At 46.6% G+C, this 24,940-nt stretch overlaps 1 protein-coding gene across 1 annotated transcript; it reads left to right on the forward strand.

Moving 5' to 3' along the window:
• Positions 1–8,741: 8,741 nt before the first annotated feature.
• LOC115476975 (actin, cytoplasmic 1-like) lies at positions 8,742–20,942 on the forward strand. Its single transcript, XM_030213586.1, has 5 exons — positions 8,742–8,873; positions 10,637–10,876; positions 16,143–16,581; positions 18,995–19,176; positions 20,799–20,942. Exons 1-5 carry the CDS (start codon positions 8,751–8,753, stop codon positions 20,940–20,942), a joined length of 1,128 nt encoding a protein of 375 aa, XP_030069446.1. The 5' UTR covers positions 8,742–8,750.
• The last annotated feature ends 3,998 nt before the right edge of the window (positions 20,943–24,940 follow it).

Consider the following 24,940-nt stretch of genomic DNA (forward strand, 5'->3'; position numbering starts at 1 on the left):
CGGTGTTATCTTCGACTCCTCCCTCTCCTTTTCTGCGCACATCCAGCAGATAACCAAGACCTGTCGCTTCTTCCTCTATAACATCAGCAAAATTCGCCCCTTCCTCTCCGAGCACACCACCCAAACTCTCATCCACTCTCTCATTACCTCTCGCCTTGACTACTGCAACCTACTCCTGACCGGCCTCCCACGTAGCCATCTACTCCCCCTGCAGTCCATCCAGAACTCTGCCGCACGTCTTATCTTCCGCTTTAACCAATATACTCATATCACCCCTCTCCTCAAGTCACTTCACTGGCTCCCAATCAGATACCGCATACAGTTCAAGCTTCTCTTACTCACCTACAAATGCACTCGATCTGCGGCCCCTCCGTACAACTCTACCCTCATCTCCCCTTACGTCCCTACCCGTAACCTCCGCTCTCAAGACAAATCTCTCCTTTCAGTACCCTTCTCCACCACCGCCAACTCCAGGCTCCGCTCTTTCTGCCTCGCCTCACCCCATGCCTGGAACAAACTCCCTGAGCCCATACGCCGTGCCCCCTCCCTACCCATCTTCAAATCAATGCTCAAAGCCCACCTCTTCAATGTCGCCTTCGGCACCTAATCACTACACCTCTTCTCAGAAAACTTATCTACCCCAACTTGACATTTCGTCCTTTAGATTGTAAGCTTTTCTAAGCAGGGACCGTCCTTATTGTTAATTTGTACAGCGCTGCGTAACCCTAGTAGCGCTCTAGAAATGTTAAGTAGTAGTAGTAGTAGTAGTTATCTCTCTGGTAGAGTCAGAAAGCAACTTCAAAATCCAACTCATAGAGGCCCACATGCATACGAGACGACAGAACTACTACTACTATTTAGCATTTCTATAGCGCTACAAGGCGTACGCAGCGCTGCACAAACATAGAAGAAAGGCAGTCCCTGCTCAAAGAGCTTACAATCTAAAAGGCTTCTAACAACATTGATGTTCAGATTCCGTGGGACTGACTAGGAAAGTGCCATTCCAAAATCTGGAACTCTGCGCAGGTTCAAGACTCAGCTTGAATCTCAGTCATATAACAACTACTCTGTCATTCCAATTCTCTCTCCTCTCGTCTTCTTCTTTTCCTTCGCTACATCTGTCTGGAATTGACCTTTAAGTTTTTTTTTTCCACTTTTGTCTTCTCTGTGTTTATATCTGCCCATTTGATTTTACCCTAATTCTTCCTTTCTCTCACCCTTTAGTCCTTCGCCTCCTTTTCACCTCTCATCTATCTACCAGCTTTTCCCATCTCCCTCTATCCTCTCTCCAGCACTTCCATTGCCCCCTCTGTCTCTCTCCTTCCCCAGTCTCCTATTGCCTCACCCCCTCTTTCCTCCTCTCCCTAGTCCCCCATTTCTAGTCTCTGTACTCACTCTCTCAGCCCTCACCTACCGTCCATTGCCTCTTATCTTCTCACAAGGCCTAGCTCCATTCCTGACTCTCCTTCCTTTCCTTGCGTCTAGGCTATTCTATATCTAACCTCTATCCCATCTCCTATTGCTTCTCTTTCACCGTCTTTTTAACCCCATTTCCCTTACTCAACCCTTCAGAGATCCACCCCCTTACTCTCGTACCCCTCCCCAGTACCCTCATCCTTTTTCAATGCCTCTCATCCTCTCTCCAGTCTTCCAGGTCATTCACACCATGTCTCAACCTTTCACCCCACTTCATCCCCTTCTCTTACTCTCCATTTCACATCCTGATTCATTCTCCGAAACCATCAACACAGCTCCACTTATCCCCTCAAACGTTCCACTCCATCTCTCCCATCTATAATTCCCTGTTCTGCCCGCCAACACTTTCCCACTCAGTCATTAAGTCCTAGTTATCTTCTGCCCTGTTCTATTTCTCCACCCACACCCACACCCACCCCAATTCCTTTCTCTTTTCTGCTGTTCCTCTTCTCCTCTCCCCACCCCCAATCCCATCCATCTTGTGCATTATTCCACTTCCCTCCCCCAGTCTCATAGTAACATAGTAGATGACGGCAGAAAAAGACCTGCACGGTCCATCCAGTCTGCCCAACAAGATAACTCATATTTGCTGCTTTTTGTGTATACCCTACTTTGATTTGTACCTGTGCTCTTCAGGGCACAGACCGTATAAGTCTGCCCAGCACTATCCCCGCCTCCCAACCACCAGCCCCTCCTCCCAACCACCGGCTCTGGCACAGACCGTATAAGTCTGGCCAGCCCTATCCCCGCCTCCCAACCACCAACCCTGCCTCCCAACCACCGGCTCTGGCACAGACCGTATAAGTCTTCCCAGCACTATCCCCGCCTCCCTACCACCAACCCCGCCTCCCAACCACCAGCTCTGGCACAGACCGTATAAGTCTGCCCAGCACTATCCCCGCCGCCAAACCACCAGCCCTGGCACAGACCGTATAAGTCTGCCCAGCACTAGTCCCGCCTCCCCACCACCAGCCCCAGCACAGACTGCCCAGCACTAGCCCCGCCTCCCAACCACCAGCTTCATTCATCTTGTGCTCTCCCCCCTCCTGAGTGCCATCCATCTTCTGCTCTGTTCCCCCACCCCACCTGAGCGTCATCCATTTTCTGCTCTGTTCCTCCCTCCCACCTTGAGAGCCATCCATTTAATGCTCTTTCCAGTGTCTACTGTCCAGTTGACATTTTTCTCTCTCCATGTCCAACACAATTCCCTCTACATTTCTATCTTTCCTCTCCTGCATCGCCCTTCTGTGTTCCTGTCCCTGTTCCCCTCCCTATGTTCAGCATCTGCCCTCTGTGTCCCTATCCCTCCCATGTACAGTTTCTTCCTTTTCTCTTGCACCCCCTACCCCAGGGCCAGTAACTCTTCCTCTTTCTCTTCTGCCCCTCCCAATAGTACTACAGCTCTCTCTCCATGGGTCCAGTATCTTTCCCCCTCATCTGAGCTCTCTTCTTTGCATTCCCTCTCCAGTCCAGCGTCTTTTTCCCCCCTCCCCCAGTCTGCTATCTCTATTCTTCTCTCCTTTCCCCACATTCTGGCATCTCTCTCCCTCCTTTCCCTTCCTCACGATCTGGCATCTCTTTTATCATTCCTTTTCCCCCTCCTTCTTGGCACGGTCCGGTATCTCTCTCGCTCTTCCCTCCTCCCTCTTGGCAGTCCTCCAATGTTGCCACGGGCTGCCGGCAGCATCTGCAAGTAAAGCAAAGTGTCTCTAGCTGGCCAGGAAGTGTGCAGCGTGTTGCCTAAGTGGAAACAGGAAGTTGTGTCAGAGTAGGCGGGACACAGCAGAGGGAACACTTTTGGGGCCAGCCGGAAGCACTTTGCTTTACTTGCAGACATAGCTGGTAGCCTGCGAGGACAATGGAAGACCACTGAGAGGTGGAGGTAAGTGGAGAGAGATACTGGATCACGTTGGGTAGGGAGAAGAGGGAGAAATGCCGAACCTCGGGGTTGCCAGACAAGGAGTAAGGAATGCTGTTCTGCCTCTTCCCTCCACCTCCCACCAAAGTATATAGATACTGGAACTATTTTATTTTGGGGGGGGGGGGTGACATTTGCCACCCCGTAGCAAGGCCTGTGGTCTTGCCTCTGGGAAAGTATGTCTGCTTTGCAAGCTATTCTTTGGTAGTTTCCAGGTACTCATGGACCAGAGTTGACTTGAGGCATGAGCCGGGAGAGGCATCAGAAGCCTGCCTCACTGGCTCACTCTTCACAGTGACGAAAGAGTGTTCTTTGCTCTCACTAAAGCTGGCTCAGGACACCACAACCCCTTGAGCTGGCCCTACTCAAGGGCCCTATAAGAGGTTGCCTATGTGTGAAGACCCTATTTTATGAAAATACATAAGTAGAGGAGTGTGGTAGCCGTGTTAGTCCACTCTTAAGGTTATCAATAGAGATCAAACAAAATAAAACATGGAAAAGAAAATAAGATGATACCTTTTTTATTGGACATAACTTAATACATTTCTTGATTAGCTTTCGAAGGTTGCCCTTCTTCCTCAGATCGGAAATAAGCAAATGTGCTAGCTGACAGTGTATATAAGTGAAAACATTCAAGCATTACTATGACAGTAAAATAGATACCATTGGAGATTCTACATGGAATGTTGCTACTATTGGAGATTCTACATGGAATGTTGCTATTCCATTAGCAACATTTCATGTAGAAGGCTGCGCAGGCTTCTGTTTCTGTGAGTCTGACGTCCTGCACGTACGTGCAGGACGTCAGACTCACAGAAGCAGAAGCCTGCGCGGCCACATTGGTGATCTACAAGGGCCGACTTCTACATGGAATGTTGCTAGTGGAATAGCAACATTCCATGTAGAATCTATAGAAATCAAACAAAATAAAACATGGAAAAGAAATTAAGATGATACCTTTTTTATTGGACATAACTTAATACATTTCTTGATTAGCTCTCGAAGGTTGCCCTTCTTCTTCAGATCGGAAATAAGCAAATGAGGTAGCAGATAGTATATATGAGAGAAACATCAAAGCTAATCAAGAAATGTATTAAGTTATGTCCAATAAAAAAGGTATCATCTTATTTTCTTTTCCATGTTTTATTTTGTTTGATTTCTATTGATAACCTTAAGAGTGGACTAACACGGCTACCACACCTCTCTACATGTAGAACCCCAAAGAATAGCAAGATTCTGGAACCCTAAAGAGTAACAAGATTCCAGGCAGAATCTCAAAGAGTAGCAACGTTCCACGCAGAACCCCAAAGAACAGCAAGATTCCGGCATGCTAAAGAGTGACAAGATTCCACGCAGAATCTCAAAGAGTAGCAGCATTCCATGTAGAACCCGATCTGGAAGAAGGGCAACCTTCGAAAGCTAATCAAGAAATGTATTAAGTTATGTCCAATAAAAAAGGTATCATCTTATTTTCTTTTCCATGTTTTATTTTGTTTGATTTCTATTGATAACCTTAAGAGTGGACTAACACGGCTACCACACCTCTCTACATGTAGAACCCCAAAGAATAGCAAGATTCTGGAACCCTAAAGAGTAACAAGATTCCAGGCAGAATCTCAAAGAGTAGCAACGTTCCACGCAGAACCCCAAAGAACAGCAAGATTCCGGCATGCTAAAGAGTGACAAGATTCCACGCAGAATCTCAAAGAGTAGCAGCATTCCATGTAGAACCCGATCTGGAAGAAGGGCAACCTTCGAAAGCTAATCAAGAAATGTATTAAGTTATGTCCAATAAAAAAGGTATCATCTTATTTTCTTTTCCATGTTTTATTTTGTTTGATGAAAATACATAGAAGCCTATGGGCTAGATTCTGTAAATAGCATCCAAAAACAGGCGTAGAAATGATGCACGCAAAGCTAATATTCTGTAAAGGGTATTCTGTGTGGAACAACCTTTACAGAATATTAGCTTAGTGCGTATTTTGCGCCAAACGTTGGGTGCAAGCATTTAGGCCTACTACTAATCATTTCTATAGCGCTATTAGACATACGCAGCACCTGCCAAAGGATGGTGCAAATGCTCGCATCCAACTTATGGCAGTTAGGTGCGCAAATGCAGATATTCTATAACACTGCGCCTAATTTCTGGGAATGCTCCTTACCCGCCCATGTCCCTCCCATGGCCACACCCCCTTTGGAATTGCGTGCTAGGAAATGTATTCTTTATCTTGAAAAAGGTAAATAAATCCTAATACATAAATTCATAACATTTGTCCTGTTTGTCTGTCCAGCTTAGATTGTAAGCTCTGTCAAGCAGAGACTGTCTCTTACATGTTCAGTGTACACGCAGGGGCGTAGCCAGCCTTCCGTGGGAGAGGGGTCCAGAGCCCGGGGGGAGGGGGCACATTTTAGCCCTCCCCCCGGCGCCGCCCCCCCTCCTGCCGCAAACCCGCCGCCGCTGCAGCCTACCTTTACTTTTGCTGGCGGGGGATCCCACTCCCCGCCAGCCGACGTCTTCTTCTTAGTCGCTTCCTGCTCTTCAATTTGTTTGCTGACGTCCTGCATGTTGTAGGTGCAGGACGTCAGCAAACAAATTGAAGAGCAGGAAGGACTGAGAAGACGTCGGCTGGCGGGGAGTGGGATCCCCCGCCAGCAAAAGTAAAGGTAGGCGGGGGCGGGTTCGCCGGGAGGGGGTTCCTGGGGTGAATCTGCGGGGGCCCCGGCCCCCTCAGGCCCCACGTAGCTACGCCACTGGTGTACAGTGCTGTGTACGTCTAGTAGTACTATAGAAATGATAAGTAGTAGTAGTAGTTGTCTTTGGGATTCCGGAATCTTGCTGTTCTGTGAGAGTCTGCACAGAATCTTGCTACTCTTTGGGTTCCGGAATCTTGTTACTCTTTGAGATTCTGCATGGAATGTTGCTACTCTTTGGGATTCCGGAATCTTGCTACTCTTTGTCATTATCCCTTATTTGGCCTTTTTATCTGTCTTGTAAGTTCTGTCAAGCAGGGACTGTCTCTTACATGTTAAGTGTACAGCACTGCATACGTCTAATAGCACAATAGAAATGATAAGTAGTAGTACCTAATTAGCTAATTGTTTTTCGCACGCATCTGTGATCTGCACCCAAACTTATGCTCTCAACTTTGGGTGACATATACGAAATCCAGTGGTATATGTCATTATAAAATACTAGTGGTAAACCTGTATAACTCATGGCTTGACTGAAGCCACGATCATTTAAGACTGCTCAGGAGCACACATAAATATTAATGCCTAAAATACGCACCTATTTTATCAAATATATGCACAAATCATGACTGCCCCCTCCCCCAAGCTCCATCCCTGAACATGCTTCCATGCAAGTTATCTACAGATCTGCAACTTTTTGCCACTGGGCATACTTTAAGCACATAGGGCTATAGTTATGGCACCAGAAAAATCCACACGGTAAAAAAAATACACCTAGGCGTACTCTCTAAAGGTCCACCTAAATTTGAGGCTTAAATTTCCATGCAGTACATAGAATATGCCGAGCACCTCTCCAAATGACCAAATTTGGTGTATCCATTTAGTCCATGCTTTACTTGGCGTAAATCCCAACACCTAATTAGGTGCCGAGTGGGTGTATTCTATAATAATGCACATAGATTTTAGAAGCACCCATGCCCCGCCCATGGCTAGGTCCCCTTTTCAACTATACGACCCACCCATTCCATGCTCAAAACCACACCCACTTTTCAACTAAGCAACTTATTTACGTGCACCTCAATGCAGCATATGCTTAGCAAGTAGTGGGCGTAAATTTTAATTAATGCCAATTAGTGCTGAAAATGATTGCTGACATTAACAGCGCTGATTAGCTGGTTAACTAATTAAGTTATGCGGCCCTGGGCCTGGCTCTGTCTCTCGGCAGCCTTGGCCTACCTTTGGTGCGAGCACTTACACTAGCTCAATGGCTAGTGTAAATACAGTCACCTAACTGCAGGAAATCAGGCATGTAACTACTAGTATTCTATAAGATATGTGCATAAGTGCTGGGCATGCCCCTGACCCATCCCTGCCCCTCGCAGGTCCATGCCCCTAACCCTCCCAGGCCCCTCCCATATCCACACCCCTGACCTGCCTATGCCCCTCCCAGGTCCACCCCTGACCTGTCCATGCCCATGATCCACCCATGCCTCTCCCAGGTTCATGCTCCTGACCCACCCATAACCTACTACTACTACTACTACTTAACATTTCTAAAGCGCTACTAGGGTTATGCAGTGCTGTACAGTTTAACAAAGAAGGACAGTCCCTGCTCAAAGGAGCTTACAATCTAAAGGACAAAATGTCAAGTAGGGGCAGGTTCACATCTCTGACCTGCCTATGCCCCTCCCAGGTTCACGCCCCTGACCCACCCATGCCCCTCCCAGGTCCACATCCCTGACCTGCCCATGCCCCTCCCAGGTCCACACCCATGACCCGCCCATGCCCCTCCCAGGTCCACACTCATGACCCGCCCATGCCCCTCCCAGGTCCACATCCCTGACCTGCCTATGCCCCTCCCAGGTCCACGCCCCCTTTGCAGTTGCATACTATGAAGATTGACTAAGGGCAGCCATATGCATAAATACTAGTTTGTGCTAATTAGCACCAATTGACACCAATTATAAACTTCCTGAGCCCCTACGTCTTGCCCCATCCTTGGCCACCTTTAAATCTAGACTGAAAGCCCACCTCTTTAACATTGCTTTTGACTCGTAACCACTTGTAACCACTCGCCTCCACCTACCCTCCTCTCTTCCTTCCCGTTCACATTAATTGATTTGATTTGCTTACTTTATTTATTTTTTGTCTATTAGATTGTAAGCTCTTTGAGCAGGGACTGTCTTTGTTCTATGTTTGTGCAGCGCTGCGTATGCCTTGTAGCGCTATAGAAATGCTAAATAGTAGTAGTAGTAGTAGCAATTATAGCCAATTAGGAGTTCATTAACCAATTAAGTTGCACACCCAACTGCCCTAATTCTATAAATTGTGTGTGCATCAAAGCAGTTATTTATCAACATTTGCTTATTTCTGATCTGATGAAGAAGGGTTACTTTTGAAAGCTAATCAAAAATGTATTAAGTTAGTCCAATAAAAAAAGGTATCATCTTATTTTTTTCTCAGTTTTATTTCTATTGATTACCTTTAAAAGTGGACTAACACGGCTACCATGTCACACTTAAAGGAATATGCATTCTAGTCTAAGACCTATCCCAAAATGGAAGCACCTGGTCCCCTTATACCACGGGGTTAAATATGAAATCCAGTTTTCATTCTGGTGGTGAGTAAAGAGAGATTTGTGTTCTGTGCAGTGTTTCAGGTCACAATGGAGGATGACATTGCCGCCCTGGTTGTTGACAACGGCTCTGGAATGTGCAAGGCCGGATTTGCTGGAGATGATGCTCCTCGCGCCGTCTTCCCTTCCATCATTGGACGCCCAAGACATCAGGTGTGTGTGGTGTTTTATACACAGGGAAAGAGACTCCCCAAATTGACTCTTTCAAAAACACAGATAACATTTGCATATATTTGTCAGTAGTTTTAACTCTACAGTAATTGAGATAATGGCAGAAAGTTCCATGTCAACATCTCCTGTGGTGCTGTTTTATCTTCCATCTTGCTTTTCTGCTGTCTCTTCTGGGATTCAGTTTTGCGTGTCAATGCTTATTATTCCCTCTAACACTGAGCTCCTGCTTTTTCCAACTTCAGTTCGTATAAGTTGTCCTACTTGGTTGGGTCAAAGGTCCATCAGTAGTAGCCCAGTATTCTTCCAACAGTGGCCAATCCAGGTCACAAGTACCTGGCAGAATCCCAAAAAGTATAAGATTCCATATTACTTACACCCAGGGATAAGGAGCGCTTTTTCCCTGGCTGTACCTTAACAATTTGTGAACTTTTCCTCCAGGAATTTGTCCAAACCACTTTTTAACCCAGATATACTACCTGCTTTTACCGCTTGCTCCGACAACAAGTTTGAGAGCTTAACCATATATTGAGTGAAAAAATATTTTCTCCTATTTGTTTTAAATGTGTTAAAATATGTTCATGGCCGTCCCCTAGTCTTTGTACTTTTTGAAAGGGTAAGCAATCAATTTGTATTTACCCATTCCACTCCAATCAGGATTCTGTAGGCCTTGTTCCTACCCCATCCCTTCTTCGGTCGTCTCTTCTCCAAGCTGAAGAGCCCAAATCTCTTTAGCCTTTTCTCATGAGAGTCATTCTAACCCCTTAATCATTTTATTTTTGTTACATTTGTACCCTGCGCTTTCCCACTCATGGCAGGCTCAATGCGGCTTACATGGGGCAATGGAGGGTTAAGTGACTTGCCCAGAGTCACAAGGAGCTGCCTGTGCCTGAAGTGGGAATCGAACCCAGTTCCCCAGGACCAAAGTCCACCACCCTAACCACTAGGCCACTCCTCCACTGTTGCTTGCTACTATTTGAGATTCTACATGGAATGTTGCTATTCCACTAGCAACATTCCATGTAGAATCTCCAATAGTAGCAACATTCCATGTAGAATCTCCAGTAGTATCTATTTTATTTTTGTTACATTTGTACCCTGCGCTTTCCCACTCATGGCAGGCTCAATGCGGGCTTACATGGGGCAATGGAGGGTTAAGTGACTTGCCCAGAGTCACAAGGAGCTGCCTGTGCCGGGAATCAAACTCAGTTCCTCAGTTCCCCAGGACCAAAGTCCGCCATCCTAACCACTAGGCCACTCCTCCACTGTTGCTACTATTTGAGATTCTACATGGAATGTTGCTATTCCACTAGCAATATTGCATGTAGAAGTTGGCCCTTGCAGATCACCAATGTGGCTGCGCAGGCTTCTGCTTCTGTGAGTCTAACGTCCTGCACATACGTGCAGGACATCAGACTCACAGAAACAGAAGCCTGCGCAGCCTTCTACATGGAATGTTTCTAGTGGAATAGAATCTCCAATAGTAGCAACATTCCATGTAGAATCTCCAATAGTATCTATTTTATTTTTGTTACATTTGTACCCTGCGCTTTCCCACTCATGACAAGCTCAATGCGGATTACATGGGGCAATGGAGGGCTAAGTGACTTGCCCAGAGTCACAAGGAGCTGCCTGTGCCGGGAATCAAACTCAGTTCCTCAGTTCCCCAGGACCAAAGTCCACCACCCTAACCACTAGGCCACTCCTCCACTCTACACTTACAATTTTGTATCCTTTTTCTTGTGCAGGGTGTGATGGTCGGTATGGGGCAGAAAGACAGCTATGTTGGTGATGAAGCTCAGAGCAAGAGGGGAATCCTGAGCCTGAAATACCCCATTGAACATGGCATCGTCTGCAGCTGGGATGACATGGAGAAGATCTGGCACCACACCTTCTACAATGAGCTCCGCGTCGCCCCTGAGGAACACCCTATCCTCCTTACAGAGGCTCCCCTGAACCCCAAACAAAACAGAGAAAAGATGACGCAGGTGTGTGGATTGATTCCCTATTCCTTGACCTACTTCAGGTTTCACGCTCGGCCTTTAAACGTTATTTTCCCACCCTCAGCCTTTTTTCTTCATTTGTTTACCTTTCGCCACTTGTCCCAGGTTTCTCTACGTAGTATATAGAATATGCCGAGGGTCTCCACGCCTCGCCCATGGCTAGGTCCCCTTTTCAAATGTACGACTTAGAATTTACACGCACCACGTTACAGAACACACTGAGCAAGCTGTACCTGAAAATCTTAATTAATGCTAATTAACAACGCTGATTAGCTAGTTAACCAAATAAGTCTATGCTGGTATCACAACGTGAAGCAATTACAAACTATCCGAAATACACCAGCACATATTCTCTGCAGAGCTTCAAAATATGACAGGGCTACTCCTCTCCTGATGAGACTTCAATGGGTCCTGATAGAGTTTAGGACTGAATTCAAAATCTTTACCCTGGCATATAAGGCATTCCATAACAGGACATCAAATTACTTAGCCGCAGTAATTATTTCTTACATCCCGGCCCGTACTCTCAGATCACTCACCGATAACAGATTGGTACACCCTCCCCCTTCGAGAGCTAGGGGTGTGTGTGTGTGTGGGGGGGGGGGGGGGGGGGGGGGGGGTCTACACGAAATTCAGCTTTCTACTTCCTCGCCCCTGCGTTGCGGAATTCACTACCATAGCAAATTTGTTTGGAAAAAAATCATACCCTTCCTTCCGGGCCTTGCTAAAAACTCATTTTTTTCGACTTGCATTTAACACAGACTAATGCAACAATTTTTTTCTCCTTTCATTCCTGAATTACTACTACTACTATGACTACTTAACATTTCTAAAGCGCTACTAGGGTTACGCAGCGCTGTACAATTTAACATAGAAGGACAATCCCCGCTCAAAGAGCTTACAATCTAAAAGACGCGTGGGCAGTCAGACCGATAGGGGCAGTCAAATTGGGCAGTCTGGAATTCCTGAAAGGTAAGAGTTACAGTGGGGGAAATAAGTATTTGATCCCTTGCTGATTTTGTAAGTTTGCCCACTGACAAAGACATGAGCAGCCCATAATTGAAGGGTAGGTTATTGGTAACAGTGAGAGATAGCACATCACAAATTAAATCCGGAAAATCACATTGTGGAAAGTATATGAATTTATTTGCATTCTGCAGAGGGAAATAAGTATTTGATCCCCCACCAACCAGTAAGAGATCTGGCCCCTACAGACCAGGTAGATGCTCCAATCAACTCGTTACCTGCATGACAGACAGCTGTCGGCAATGGTCACCTGTATGAAAGACACCTGTCCACAGACTCAGTGAATCAGTCAGACTCTAACCTCTACAAAATGGCCAAGAGCAAGGAGCTGTCTAAGGATGTCAGGGACAAGATCATACACCTGCACAAGGCTGGAATGGGCTACAAAACCATCAGTAAGACGCTGGGTGAGAAGGAGACAACTGTTGGTGCCATAGTAAGAAAATGGAAGAAGTACAAAATGACTGTCAATCGACAAAGATCTGGGGCTCCACGCAAAATCTCACCTCGTGGGGTATCCTTGATCATGAGGAAGGTTAGAAATCAGCCTACAACTACAAGGGGGGAACTTGTCAATGATCTCAAGGCAGCTGGGATCACTGTCACCACGAAAACCATTGGTAACACATTACGACATAACGGATTGCAATCCTGCAGTGCCCGCAAGGTCCCCCTGCTCCGGAAGGCACATGTGACGGCCCGTCTGAAGTTTGCCAGTGAACACCTGGATGATGCCGAGAGTGATTGGGAGAAGGTGCTGTGGTCAGATGAGACAAAAATTGAGCTCTTCGGCATGAACTCAACTCGCCGTGTTTGGAGGAAGAGAAATGCTGCCTATGACCCAAAGAACACCGTCCCCACTGTCAAGCATGGAGGTGGAAATGTTATGTTTTGGGGGTGTTTCTCTGCTAAGGGCACAGGACTACTTCACCGCATCAATGGGAGAATGGATGGGGCCATGTACCGTACAATTCTGAGTGACAACCTCCTTCCCTCCGCCAGGGCCTTAAAAATGGGTCGTGGCTGGGTCTTCCAGCACGACAATGACCCAAAACATACAGCCAAGGCAACAAAGGAGTGGCTCAGGAAGAAGCACATTAGGGTCATGGAGTGGCCTAGCCAGTCACCAGACCTTAATCCCATTGAAAACTTATGGAGGGAGCTGAAGATGCGAGTTGCCAAGCGACAGCCCAGAACTCTTAATGATTTAGAGATGATCTGCAAAGAGGAGTGGACCAAAATTCCTCCTGACATGTGTGCAAACCTCATCATCAACTACAGAAGACGTCTGACCGCTGTGCTTGCCAACAAGGGTTTTGCCACCAAGTATTAGGTCTTGTTTGCCAGAGGGATTAAATACTTATTTCCCTCTGCAGAATGCAAATAAATTCATATACTTTCCACAATGTGATTTTCCGGATTTAATTTGTGATGTGCTATCTCTCACTGTTACCAATAACCTACCCTTCAATTATGGGCTGCTCATGTCTTTGTCAGTGGGCAAACTTACAAAATCAGCAAGGGATCAAATACTTATTTCCCCCACTGTAGGTGCCGAATGCAGCATTGAAGAGGTGGGCTTTAAGCAATGACTTGAAGATGGGCAAGGAGGGGGCTTGGCGTAAGGACTTGGGGAGTTTATGTTTTTGATTAGACAATGCACTTTTGATTGTATGAAGATTAATGAATGAATGTTAGGTGATGTGCCCCTTGTATGAAAGTTGTGTTTTCTTTCCTATATTTTAATGGAGTTCTTTTAAGATTTTTTTATGTTTTATATTTTTTATTGATTACTCAGTGTAAACCGTTTTGATTTGCTTCGGCAAGAATTGACGATATAGTAAAATACAATAAACGATTGTTCTAGAATACGCTGCTTCGATTTCCACGCAGAAATTAAGGCGATATATACAGAATTTCAGGGAATATGTGTGCACGCAATTCTGTCCATCGATACAATATTTCCAATACCAGCAATTTGTACGGGCAGAATAGCATTCCTGCACAGGCGTATTTGTAAGTGCATTTAACTCCCTGCCGATATCATTTTTTGGGTGCAGAATGTAGCTGTCGCTAGGGCAGACCCACACGCGCATGTTTCCATTATGATGTCTCAGGTTTGTGCGTATTGTGTGCAAACAATTTATTTGCGTGCTATTTGGTTACCGCACTGGGTCAGTTTTTAATGCTTGCATTAGGAAACCACGTGTGGCTTTTCTGTGTAACTAAATGGATGCCAACGAATGTTTATTGGAAGAATTAGAAAACATTATTATTCTGAAATAGATTATCGTTTAACTTGGTGAATCCCCAAACCTGTCCTGGAGGCTCCCCAGCCAAGTCAGGTTTTCAGGATGTCCGCAATGAATATTCATGAGCAGGGGCGTAGCCAGACCTCGCAGTGGGAGGGGCCAGAGCCTGAGGTGGGGGGGCACATTTTGGTCTGCCACCCCCCACCCACTGCCGCAGCAAATACCTTGGCTGGCGGGGGTCCCCAAATCCCGCCAGCTGAACCATTGTCCAGCGCCGGTCTCTGGTGCCGCCATGTTGCCTGCCCTGCTCTGTCTTCCCCTCACATCCTGCACGCTCCTTGTAGTGAAATTGAGCATGCTCCGTTTCACTAAAAGGAGCATGCCGAGTGTGAGAGGAAGACAGAGCAGGGCAGGCAACGTGATGGCAACGGAGACCGGCGCTGGACAATGCTTCATCTGGTGGGGGTTGGGGACCTCCGCCAGCAAAACCAGGGGCCCACAGGAAATTTGGGCCCTCCCAGGCCCCTGTGGCCCCACATAGCTACGCCACTGTTCATGAGAGAGATTTGCTTGCAGTGGATATTCTGAAAACGTGACTGGCTGGGGAGCCCTCAGGATAGGTTCGGAAACCACTGATTTAACTGTAACTTCAGCTGCAACTTCTATTCAAGTGTAGGGTCTTTGCACAGCCTGGGTGCGGGACTGCCCCCCGTTATTCCTGGGGGAATCCTGTGCTACTGCGCAACACAGAATTTGTGCAAAATCCCCCACCTCCACAGACTCAGCTCCAGACCAGAAAGAGGTGTGGCAGTGGTGCAGGACTTCCAGGGGAAAGGGAAGAGGGGGAGATGCTAGGTTTTAGTTGCTGGATACAAGGGGAGGTGGGTAGAGAAGCTGAAGGGAGTTATGGAAGGGAGGAGGAAATGCTGGCCACCTGGGGGTTAAGGAGGTGAAGAGAGGATGTTGAACACCTGGGGAAGTGTGTTGGGGGGAGAGATGCTGGGCTCTGAGGCAGTGGCGTAGCCACAGGTGGGCCTGGGTGGGCCAGGGCCCACCCACCTAGGACTCAGGCCCACCCAACAGTAGCACACATTTAGTGGTAGCTGGTAGGGATCTCAAGTTCCGCCAGCTGAAGACTTCCCCCTGATGGTAATGAAAATGCTATTCTCCACGATACTGGCACCTGTGCATGCTCAGTTTTCAGCGCATCCCTGCTGCAGACTGCCAAGGCGGAAAGAAACATTTTCCCGCCATCTGAGATATTTTTTTTGGTGATGGTGGTGGTGGGGGAGAGCACTTGGTGCCCACCCACTTCTTGCCTAGGCCCACCCAAAATCGGTTGTCTGGCTACGCCCCTGCTTTCTGAGGTGGGAAGGAAGAGAAGAGGAGATGCTGGACTACAGACAGGGGAGGTGGAACATTAAGCCACCCTGAGACGGTCAGCAGAGCACAACTGAAAGTTTATCTTAAGCTGTCTCATTGATATGTAAAGAAAGACATGTTTGTCTTGTGACCCCTGATGCAGGCATTTTGCTTATGCCGAAACACAGCTGTATCGGGTCTTGATTGAATGTTGGCAATAAAGTGCTTCCTGGTTCCCATTATATTTTTTTTTGTGTAGACTCTACTTCTTTTTTGGTCTTGTGTTTCATCTTAGGCTGTCATTTATTCTAGTTCAAATTGTAACCTTTCCTCTCCCCATCACCCGTAAGTATCTCAATTTGTGCTGTTACTTGTTTAAATATGCCCTGTTGTATTTTTATTGTATTACTTGTTGCTCTCTCCTTTCCCCTTATATAGGTTTCTTTTCGAAAATTTTGCGGAATATCAAATAAATTGAACCTTGAACCATGGCTTTTCGAAAATTTTGCGGAATATCAAATAAATTGAACCTTGAACCATGGTGAACCCCCCCCACCCCCCCCGCTACACACACATAATCTATATGTATTTTATGTTCCATCCATTTTTAGATCATGTTTGAGACCTTCAGCACTCCAGCTATGTACGTTGCCATCCAGGCTGTGCTGTCGCTGTACGCTTCTGGTCGTACCACTGGTATTGTGATGGACTCTGGTGATGGTGTTACCCACACAGTGCCCATCTACGAAGGTTATGCCCTGCCCCACGCTATCCCGCGTCAGGATTTGGCTGGCCGTGACCTGACAGACTACCTCATGAAGATTTTGACTGAGAGAGGCTACAACTTCACCACCACAGCAGAAAGGGAAATCGTGCGCGACATCAAAGAGAAACTGTGCTACGTCGCCTTGGACTTTAACCAGGAAATAGCCACAGCTGCCTCCTCTTCCTCCCTGGAGAAGAGCTATGAGCTTCCTGATGGTCAGGTGATCACCATTGGCAATGAGAGGTTCCGGGCCCCAGAGGCCCTCTTCCAACCATCCTTCCTTGGTAAGTTATCCGGTTCATATCTAAGTTACTGAATAAGTAGAATGCTAAAAAATCATGTCTTCAGTGAATCAATACAGAAGAGTAATTTGTATTCAGAGATTACAGAATTTGCAGCCGATTGATTTTATAGAACCTGACCAATTTCTTTGACTAGCTGACAAGGGAATTAGACTGGGGTGGGGGGTGGGGGGGGGGGGGGGGGGGGGGGGGAGAAATACTGCAGATATAAGGGTACTGTTCCATGCATGGGGGTTCATTGACAAGCTGAACAGTTTAGGGGTGCCAAACTGGGCCAGGATCCAAGTGATAAACAACAGATGAAAAACAGGTTACCAGGGGAATACCACAGGGATTGGTGCTGGGTCCAGTTTGAATATGGATTTAGCTCACGCCATTTCAATAGTAGTTCAAGATGAGTTATGTTCAGGTACAGTATATAATTTTCTGTCCCCACAGAGAGCCAGTGGAGGATTAAGTGACTTGCCCAGTTGTATGAAGTGTTTTCGTACATTATATCGCAAAGATGCTAGGAATGGTCTTTTTTAATTCTTTCCAATCCAATGGTAGTTGAAAAGAATTATACACATGAGGTCAAGTCCCAAGTTTATTCAGTACCTGGTATGCCCATCACAAGTAGATTTCTGGGGACAAAATAACTCTTTGAAAATGTAACAGAATGGGATCAAATTTGACTCAGGGTAAGACCAGTGAAAAGACACACTGGAGTTTGAAAATGGGCCAGATCAGGCTTGGGTTCCAGAGGAATAAGCTCCCTCCCCGAAAAGACCCATTTTCTGCAACATAGAAATGTAGATAGAATGAAACATAGTCGATAGAGAACTGCCCCTTTCAAACTGTATCTCCATTGTTCTCTACTCTCCCAGTCAACATTTACTACCCTCCCAACCCTCCCCCCACACTTTTACCCTCATCATCACCTACCCCTTACTTAACCCACCCCACCCCACATTCCCCCACTACCTACCCTATCCCCATCCTCCACCGCCACACCTACCCTTATCACTCCAACTACCCCACCCAACCAAAACTACCTCTTACAAGTACTCGCCCAACTACCCCCAAATTCCAACATCTACCACCCACCCCCTAAACTTACTCCTATAGCTACCACACCCCTCAAAACCACCTGACACCCTCACCCCTATACCTCCCAAGTATTCTCCCGAAATCTACCCCTCACAATTAACCCAACTACATAGAAACTATTCATCTATTCAGCTAACCCCACCCTAACTGCCCCTACTCCTCACAATTACCCACAACTATTCCCCACTCCGGATCACCATTCCCCCAAAACTAATCCTCCACACCCCCAAATGCCCCAGACTCCAACTACTCCTACCCATAATCCATCCCCTCCTCACCTAGGGCCAATCTAACCACTAGGTTTCTGACTAGGGTGGCACAATTTTGGCGAAGAGGCAGAACTGATGTGGCAGTCAACATCACTATATTAGAGACAGCTTATCTGTTGTGGAGCCTTGAGCATCTGTGTGGCTCAAGTCTGCCAAATCCTGTCCCCTTTCACAACAGGAAGTTCAGAGGGATGCAAGATGCAGGTAGGCCTTGAGCATGCGCAGATGTTTCAAGTTTATTAGGAGTTTATACCCCGCCCATCAAATAATATCAGAGTGGCTTCCAATAAAATGTTCAAGGCTCCGTGCTGGCCATGCTTCCTCTGGTTTAGTTGCAGGTCTGAATGGTGCAGCAACAGTGATAGCGAGCGTTACGAGGGCTGAAGTAGGCTGGACAGGGGGAAGGAAAGGAGGACACCTCGGAAGGGGGGATTAGGGAAGGGGAGAGGCTAGACAATTGAGGGAGGTAGGGAAGGGGTAATGTGGACACTTGAAGGGATGGGAGAGATACATAACATGAAGAGTAGGGAAGGGAAGAATGATACACCTAAAGGGGAAGGGCCTTAGGCTGCTCCTGGGAGGGCCACACAGCTGAAGCTTCGCTTAGGGCAACAAAAACCTTGTGTCAGCTGCCCCTGCTCCATTCCCCCATCCTCATACAAATTCCGCCCACGTACCCTAAACCTGGTCTATTCCCATCTACCCTATCTGCTGTCCTCCTGAAATTATTGATTGATAAGTACATTACCTGTAATAATTACATCAGTATAGGTACTGTACCAAGGGTTGTGTGAGCGGTGTGCCTGCAGTTACCCCAACCCACTGGTGACGGCAGGACAGGGAGCGCCAGTGGGACACATATGGGCTCATTTTCAAAGCACTTAGCCTTCCAAAGTTCCATAGAAACCTATGGAACTTTGGGAGGCTAAGTGCTTTGAAAATATGCCTGATAGTTCACTATTATTTCATCGTCGAGAACCCTGGAACTGAAAGGAAGCAAAAGCTGACTGAATTTTTTTTTTATTGCCCTTTGACAGGAATGGAGATTCCTGGAGTTCATGAAATGACCTACAATTCCATCATGAAGTGTGATGTCGATATCCGTAAGGACCTGTATGCCAATACTGTGCTGTCTGGTGGTACCACCATGTACCCAGGGATTGCAGACAGGATGCAGAAGGAGCTCTCAGCACTGGCACCCAGCACAATGAAAATCAAGGTCAGCCTTGTGATGAGTGGGAGGGAACTCCTGGAATCCCTTTGTTGGAAGCATCTCACAAGTTTAATATTGCTTCTATTATCCTGGTGGCCAGGTTATGTCATTTAAGATATAACAATTGGCTTAGAGCAGAGATTCCCAACCCAGTCTTTGGGTTGCACCCAGCCAGTTAGGTTTTCAGAATACCCACAATGAATATGCATGAGATAGGTTTGCTTGCTTGCTTGCACTCTCATATGCATATTCATTTTGGGTATCTTAAAAACCTGACTGGCTAGGTGCATCTCAAAGACTGGGTTGAGAACCCCTGGTTTAGAAGTATCTAGAGGAACCATAACTTGTGTTACTGTAGAATCATTTATATTGGCCATCAACCTGCTTATTTTCAAAGGAGAAGGGCAGCCATCTTCCGACACAAATTGGGAGATGGCCGGCCTTCTCCTAAGGCCGACCAAATCGGTATAATCGAAAGCCGATTTTGGCCAGCTTCAACTGCTTTCCATCGCAGGGCCGGCCAAAGTTCAAGGGGGCATGTCGGCAGTGTACCGAAGGCGGGACGGGGGCTCGGTTAAGAGATGGCTGGCCTCGGCCGATAATGGAAAAAAGAGGGCCGGCCCTGACAAGCATTTGGCCGGCTTTATTTGGTCTCTTTTTGTTCACGACCAAGCCTTGAAAAGGTGCCTGAACTGACCAGATGACCACCGGAGGGAATCGGGGATCACCTCCCCTTACTCCCCCAGTGGTCACCAACCCCCTCCCACCCAAAAAAAATAAATAAAAAACATTTTTTTGCCAGCCTCTATGCCAGCCTCAAATGTCATACTCAGCTCCATGACAACACTATGCAGATCCCTGGAGCAGTTTTTAGTGGGTATTACAGTGCACTTCAGGCAGGTGGACTCAGGCCCATCCCCCCCCCCACCTGTTACGCTTGTAGTGGTAAATGGGAGCCCTCCAAAACCCACCCGAAACCCACTGTACCCACATCTAGGTGCCCCCCGTTACCCTTTAAGGGCTATGGTAGTGGTGTACAGTTGTAGGGAGTGGGTTTTGGGGGGCTCAGCACCCAAGATAAGGGAGCTATACACCTGGGAGCAATTTGTGAAGTCCACTGCAGTGCCCACTAGGGTGCCCGGTTGGTGTCCTGGCATGTGAGGGGGACCAGTGCACTACAAATGCTGGCTCCTCCCACGACCAAATGGCTTGGATTTGGCCGGTTTTGAGATGGCCGCCATTAGTTTCCATTATTGGCAAAAACCAATGGCGGCCATCTCTAAGGGCGGCCAAAATGTTGAGATTTGGCCAGCGCCAACCGTATTATCAAAACAAAAGATGGCCGCCCATCTTGTTTCGATAATACGGTTGGGTATGCCGCTTTATGGGGCCGTCATTAGAGATGGGCGCCCTTATAGATGGGTGACCTCGTTCGAATATGCCCCTCCAAATGTCCTCAATAATTTATGCCATAGACATCAAGCTGACAGCTCCCCACATGATGGGAGACATAATACTGGAATTTATGTTTAAACAAGAATGAATTAACTTGGCCATTGATGAAGAAATGTATTTGGGAGAGGAGACCGGTGCACGTTGGTAAACTCATTGGTATTTTGATTCTGCAGATCATTGCCCCACCTGAACGCAAGTACTCCGTCTGGATTGGAGGCTCCATCCTGGCCTCCCTGTCCACCTTCCAGCAGATGTGGATCAGCAAACAGGAGTACGATGAGTCTGGACCCTCCATTGTCCACCGCAAATGCTTCTAAAAAAATCCAGTAGTATTTGCAAAGTAACCCAAAATTCTTCCTTAAGAAATAGAAGGTTACTGATGAAGCGTTTATTCTCCCTTTCATGGCACGTGAATACTTGATAGCAAAGTCGCAAGACAAATTCAGTCGCTGCAGGAATATTAAGTGCCCTAAATGAAACTTCAGCCTTACATCCCCCCCTACCCGCCAGCTGATGGCTCTTTTGAGTTTGTCTGGCTGTCAGGACCTACTGTTTTGCTTCGACTGCTCCTGCTCTTTGCCGCCCCCTTGCTGCAGGTTAAAGAATATGCTGATGGTTCTATGAGTTAAGTGCCTGTCAGGACTAGAGAGTGACGTAGGGACAAACATTTATCCCCATTCCCTTCCCCCCCAAGCAACAATTTTTTCCCGTCCCCACCCCATACCTGCAGTCAAGCAGCCTTTGCAAATCCATCCCCTCGCCGTCCCCGCATTCTCCATCCCTGTACCCTCACCATCCCCACAATCTTAATTTTCTTCCCCGTGTCTCCCCACTCAACACTGAAAGATTTTATGCAATTTTATGGACCTAACAAGCATTGTAAATAAACAACTTAGGCCTATAGTTTACTGATAATGGAACAGTACTACTAATAATATAGTTCATTTTTTTAATCCATGAAGAAACAGTAAATCATCAACCGTCTCCATGTTTAACGGAGTCTGCCGATCCTCAACTGTAGGGTTACCATATGGCTCCAGAAAAAGGAGGACGGATTGAGCTAGCCGGGTTTTACTTCCATTGCTTTCCATTGAAAGCAATGGAAGTAAAACCCGGCTGGCTCAATCCATCCTCCTTTTTCTGGAGCCATATGGTAACCCTACGTCAACTGTATGATCAGCTTCATGGATTAAAAAATGAGGATAAATGGCTGGCCTTGACTTACTTGCAGGTCTTGACTGGCTGGGCTGGGCTGGCTGGCTGGCCTCTTCAGGGCAGGAAGGAACCCCCCCCTCTTTCCTGCCCGCTGCTGCTGCTCTGCCCGATACCACCACTTCTTCAAAATGGCATCTCCCCCAGCCATTTAATGGGAGCTGCACGTTTGGAGGGGGCCCGAGCCTAAAGTGTGTGTTGGGAGGGGGGAGCCAGCTATGCCACTGCTTGCTCTTGTTTCTGAGTTCAAAATATGAGACCTTTATCTCACCATGAAAGGAAAGAAAAACTACAGGAAAATGAGAAAATCCTAGAAACAGGTTAAGCCACTATTTATTAAAAGGAAGGATCTAGATATTACATTTTGCTTTTAGAACTCATTCCAGGCATGGTTGAAACAAGCTGCTTACCTCTGTGAATACTACTCAACTCCTTGCCTGCTTGTGCACTGCTAAAGGATTTGCTTGTATGTGAATTTCTGTCACTCAATAAAAGTGAACAAGCTGAAAATGTCTGGTCCGTTACTTCTCTTCACTGTGCACAGTACAGCTCATTTGGCCAGCCAAATCTTGAGTTAAGATGGTTTGTGTGAATATCAGATGATGCCTTGTGCAGACACCTTGGACTGAATATTCTAAGAGCTTTATGTTTATCAGATTCTTGAGGTACCACCTTTCCGTGGTACAACCACATTGTGATCAGACATTTTTTTCTGTGTCCCTGGTGGGCTCACAATCTAAGTTTTGTACCTGGGGCAATGTGGGGTAAAGAGACGTGCCCAGGGTCCCAGTGGGAATTAAGTCCTGTTCCTCTGATTCTCAGTCTACTGCACTAATCATAAGTTCATAAGTATTGCCATACTGGGAAAGACCAAAGGTCCATCGAGCCCAGCATCCTGTTTCCAACAGTGGCCAATCCATGTCACAAGGACCTGGCAGAAACCCAAATAGTAGCAACATTCTACATAGAACCCCCAAGAGTAGCAAGAATCTAGAATTCTAAAGAATAACAAGATTCCATGCAGAATTTCAAAGTGTAGCAACATTCCATGTAGAACCCCAAAGAGTAGCAAGATTCTATTCAGAATCCCAAAGAGTAGCAACATTCCATATAGAACCCCAAAGAGTAGCAAGATTCCATTCAGAATCCAAGTACATAAGTGTTACCATACTGGGACAGACCAAAGGTCCATCGAGCCCAGCATCCTGTTTCCAACAGTGGCCAAGCCAGGTCACACATACCCGGCAAGATCCTAAAAATTAGGCTGCTCCTCCTTTTAGACCCTCTGACCATCAATTTTCAGTGGGGCAATATTGATTGTCACTGACCACTTCGGCACTATGCTTTCTTTATAGAATACTGGTGCAAGAGGCAGAACATGCACTTACATTGAAGGTGAGCTCACTTATATCAGTGTTTCCCAAGTCGGTCCTGGAGTATCCCCTTGCCAATCAGGCTTTCAGGATATCCACAATGAATATGCATGAAAGAGATTTGCATATAATGGAGGCAGTGCATGCAAATCAAGTTCATGCATATTCATTGTGGATATCCTGAAAACCTGACTGGCAAGGGGATACTCCAGGACTGGACTTGGGAAACACTGACATATCATCCCTCTAGCTGGTGTAAATGCCTCCACCTGCATGACAGCCAGAACATGCAAAAATGATAGCATTCTATAATTTAGGCACATATATGCATGCTTGACCCATGCTCTGCCCAAACTCTGCCCATGAACATTCTCACCGGCAAAGTATATGTCATCAAAACATACTACTACTACTTAACATTTCTAGAGCGCTACTAGGGTTACGCAGCGCTGTACAATTTAACATAGAGGGACGGTCCCTGCTCAAAGAGCTTACAATCTAATAGATAAGAGTGAGACAAATATAGGACAATCAAGCCATTGTGACATCACTGATGAGGTTGGCTCTTAGGCATTGGTGGAATGAGGCATTATGACATCACAATCTCAGCTCTGGATACCAGAGACTGAAACTCTTCACACTAAGGGGGGAAGTGGGCCAAGTATAGGACAGTCGAGCCATTGTGACATCACTGATGAGGTTGGCTCTTAGGCATTGGTGGAATGAGGCATTATGACATCACAATCTCAGCTCTGGATACCAGAGACTGAAACTCTTCACACTAAGGGGGGAAGTGGGCCAAGTATAGGACAGTCGAGCCATTGTGACATCACTGATGAGGTTGGCTCTTAGGCATTGGTGGAATGAGGCATTATGACATCACAATCTCAGCTCTGGTTAAATCACTGCTATATGTAATACTACTACTACTACTTAACATTTCTAAAGCGCTACTAGGGTTACGCAGCGCTGTACAATTTAACATAGAGGGACGGTCCCTGCTCAAAGAGCTTACAATCTAAGAGAAAAGTGAACGGTCAGTCCGATAGGGGCGGTCAAATTGGGGCAGTCTGGATTTACTGAACGGTAAATGCGTAAATGACTGGATACTACCACTTGTGTCTGTGCCTGCTGCCAGAACTAATGAGACTCCGCTAATGCTGGGATGGAATGAGGGTGTTTTGCTGATAAGGAAGGAAGCCTCGTTTAGTGATGCATGACCAGTGATGTAATGATTGTTTCTTTTCAACTATAGATAGGTATTATTATTTCTCTTCAGCTTAATCATTGTGTACCTTAGACAATAATGACTTATACGCTCTCCATTTAAAGTGAACTTCTAATAAAAGTCTCATTTACCTAATACAAATCCAAAAGAATCCACAGTAATTATTGAGTAGTCTGTGTCAGTGAGGCAGGCTGTAAAACCAGGTCAGAATACCCCCTCTCCCCCCTACCCAAGGTTTGTAACAGTTATTTAAACATAAATTGAAGTCTTTTTTTTCACTGTCCAAAGTTCTTTTATATAGAAAATATTTCATACCTCCTGTTCCTAAAGGGTCATGGTTTCAATATAATCCAGAATTAGTAACTTCCTCCCCACCCCCCACCTGTGTAGTCTGCTGCTTCACCTGTGCACCAGCAGTCTCTCTCGCTCTCCATCCCAGCCTGTCCATCCTGGCCCAAAGTAAAGCCACCGCTGCCTCAGCCTCCCAGTGCCCACGGCCCAC

This window comes from Microcaecilia unicolor, chromosome 8, assembly GCF_901765095.1.
Source record: "Microcaecilia unicolor chromosome 8, aMicUni1.1, whole genome shotgun sequence".
Classification (NCBI taxonomy): domain Eukaryota; kingdom Metazoa; phylum Chordata; class Amphibia; order Gymnophiona; family Siphonopidae; genus Microcaecilia; species Microcaecilia unicolor.

What these genes read in the sequence shown, in the direction of transcription:
- LOC115476975 (XM_030213586.1), top strand. Translation starts at nt 8,751, where the DNA reads ATGGAGGATGACATTGCCGCCCTGGTTGTTGACAACGGCTCTGGAATG. An exon ending in TTGGACGCCCAAGACATCAG is followed by an intron (nt 8,874 to 10,636) that starts GTGTGTGTGGTG and finishes TTTCTTGTGCAG; the next exon opens with GGTGTGATGGTCGGTATGGG. An exon ending in ACAGAGAAAAGATGACGCAG is followed by an intron (nt 10,877 to 16,142) that starts GTGTGTGGATTG and finishes ATCCATTTTTAG; the next exon opens with ATCATGTTTGAGACCTTCAG.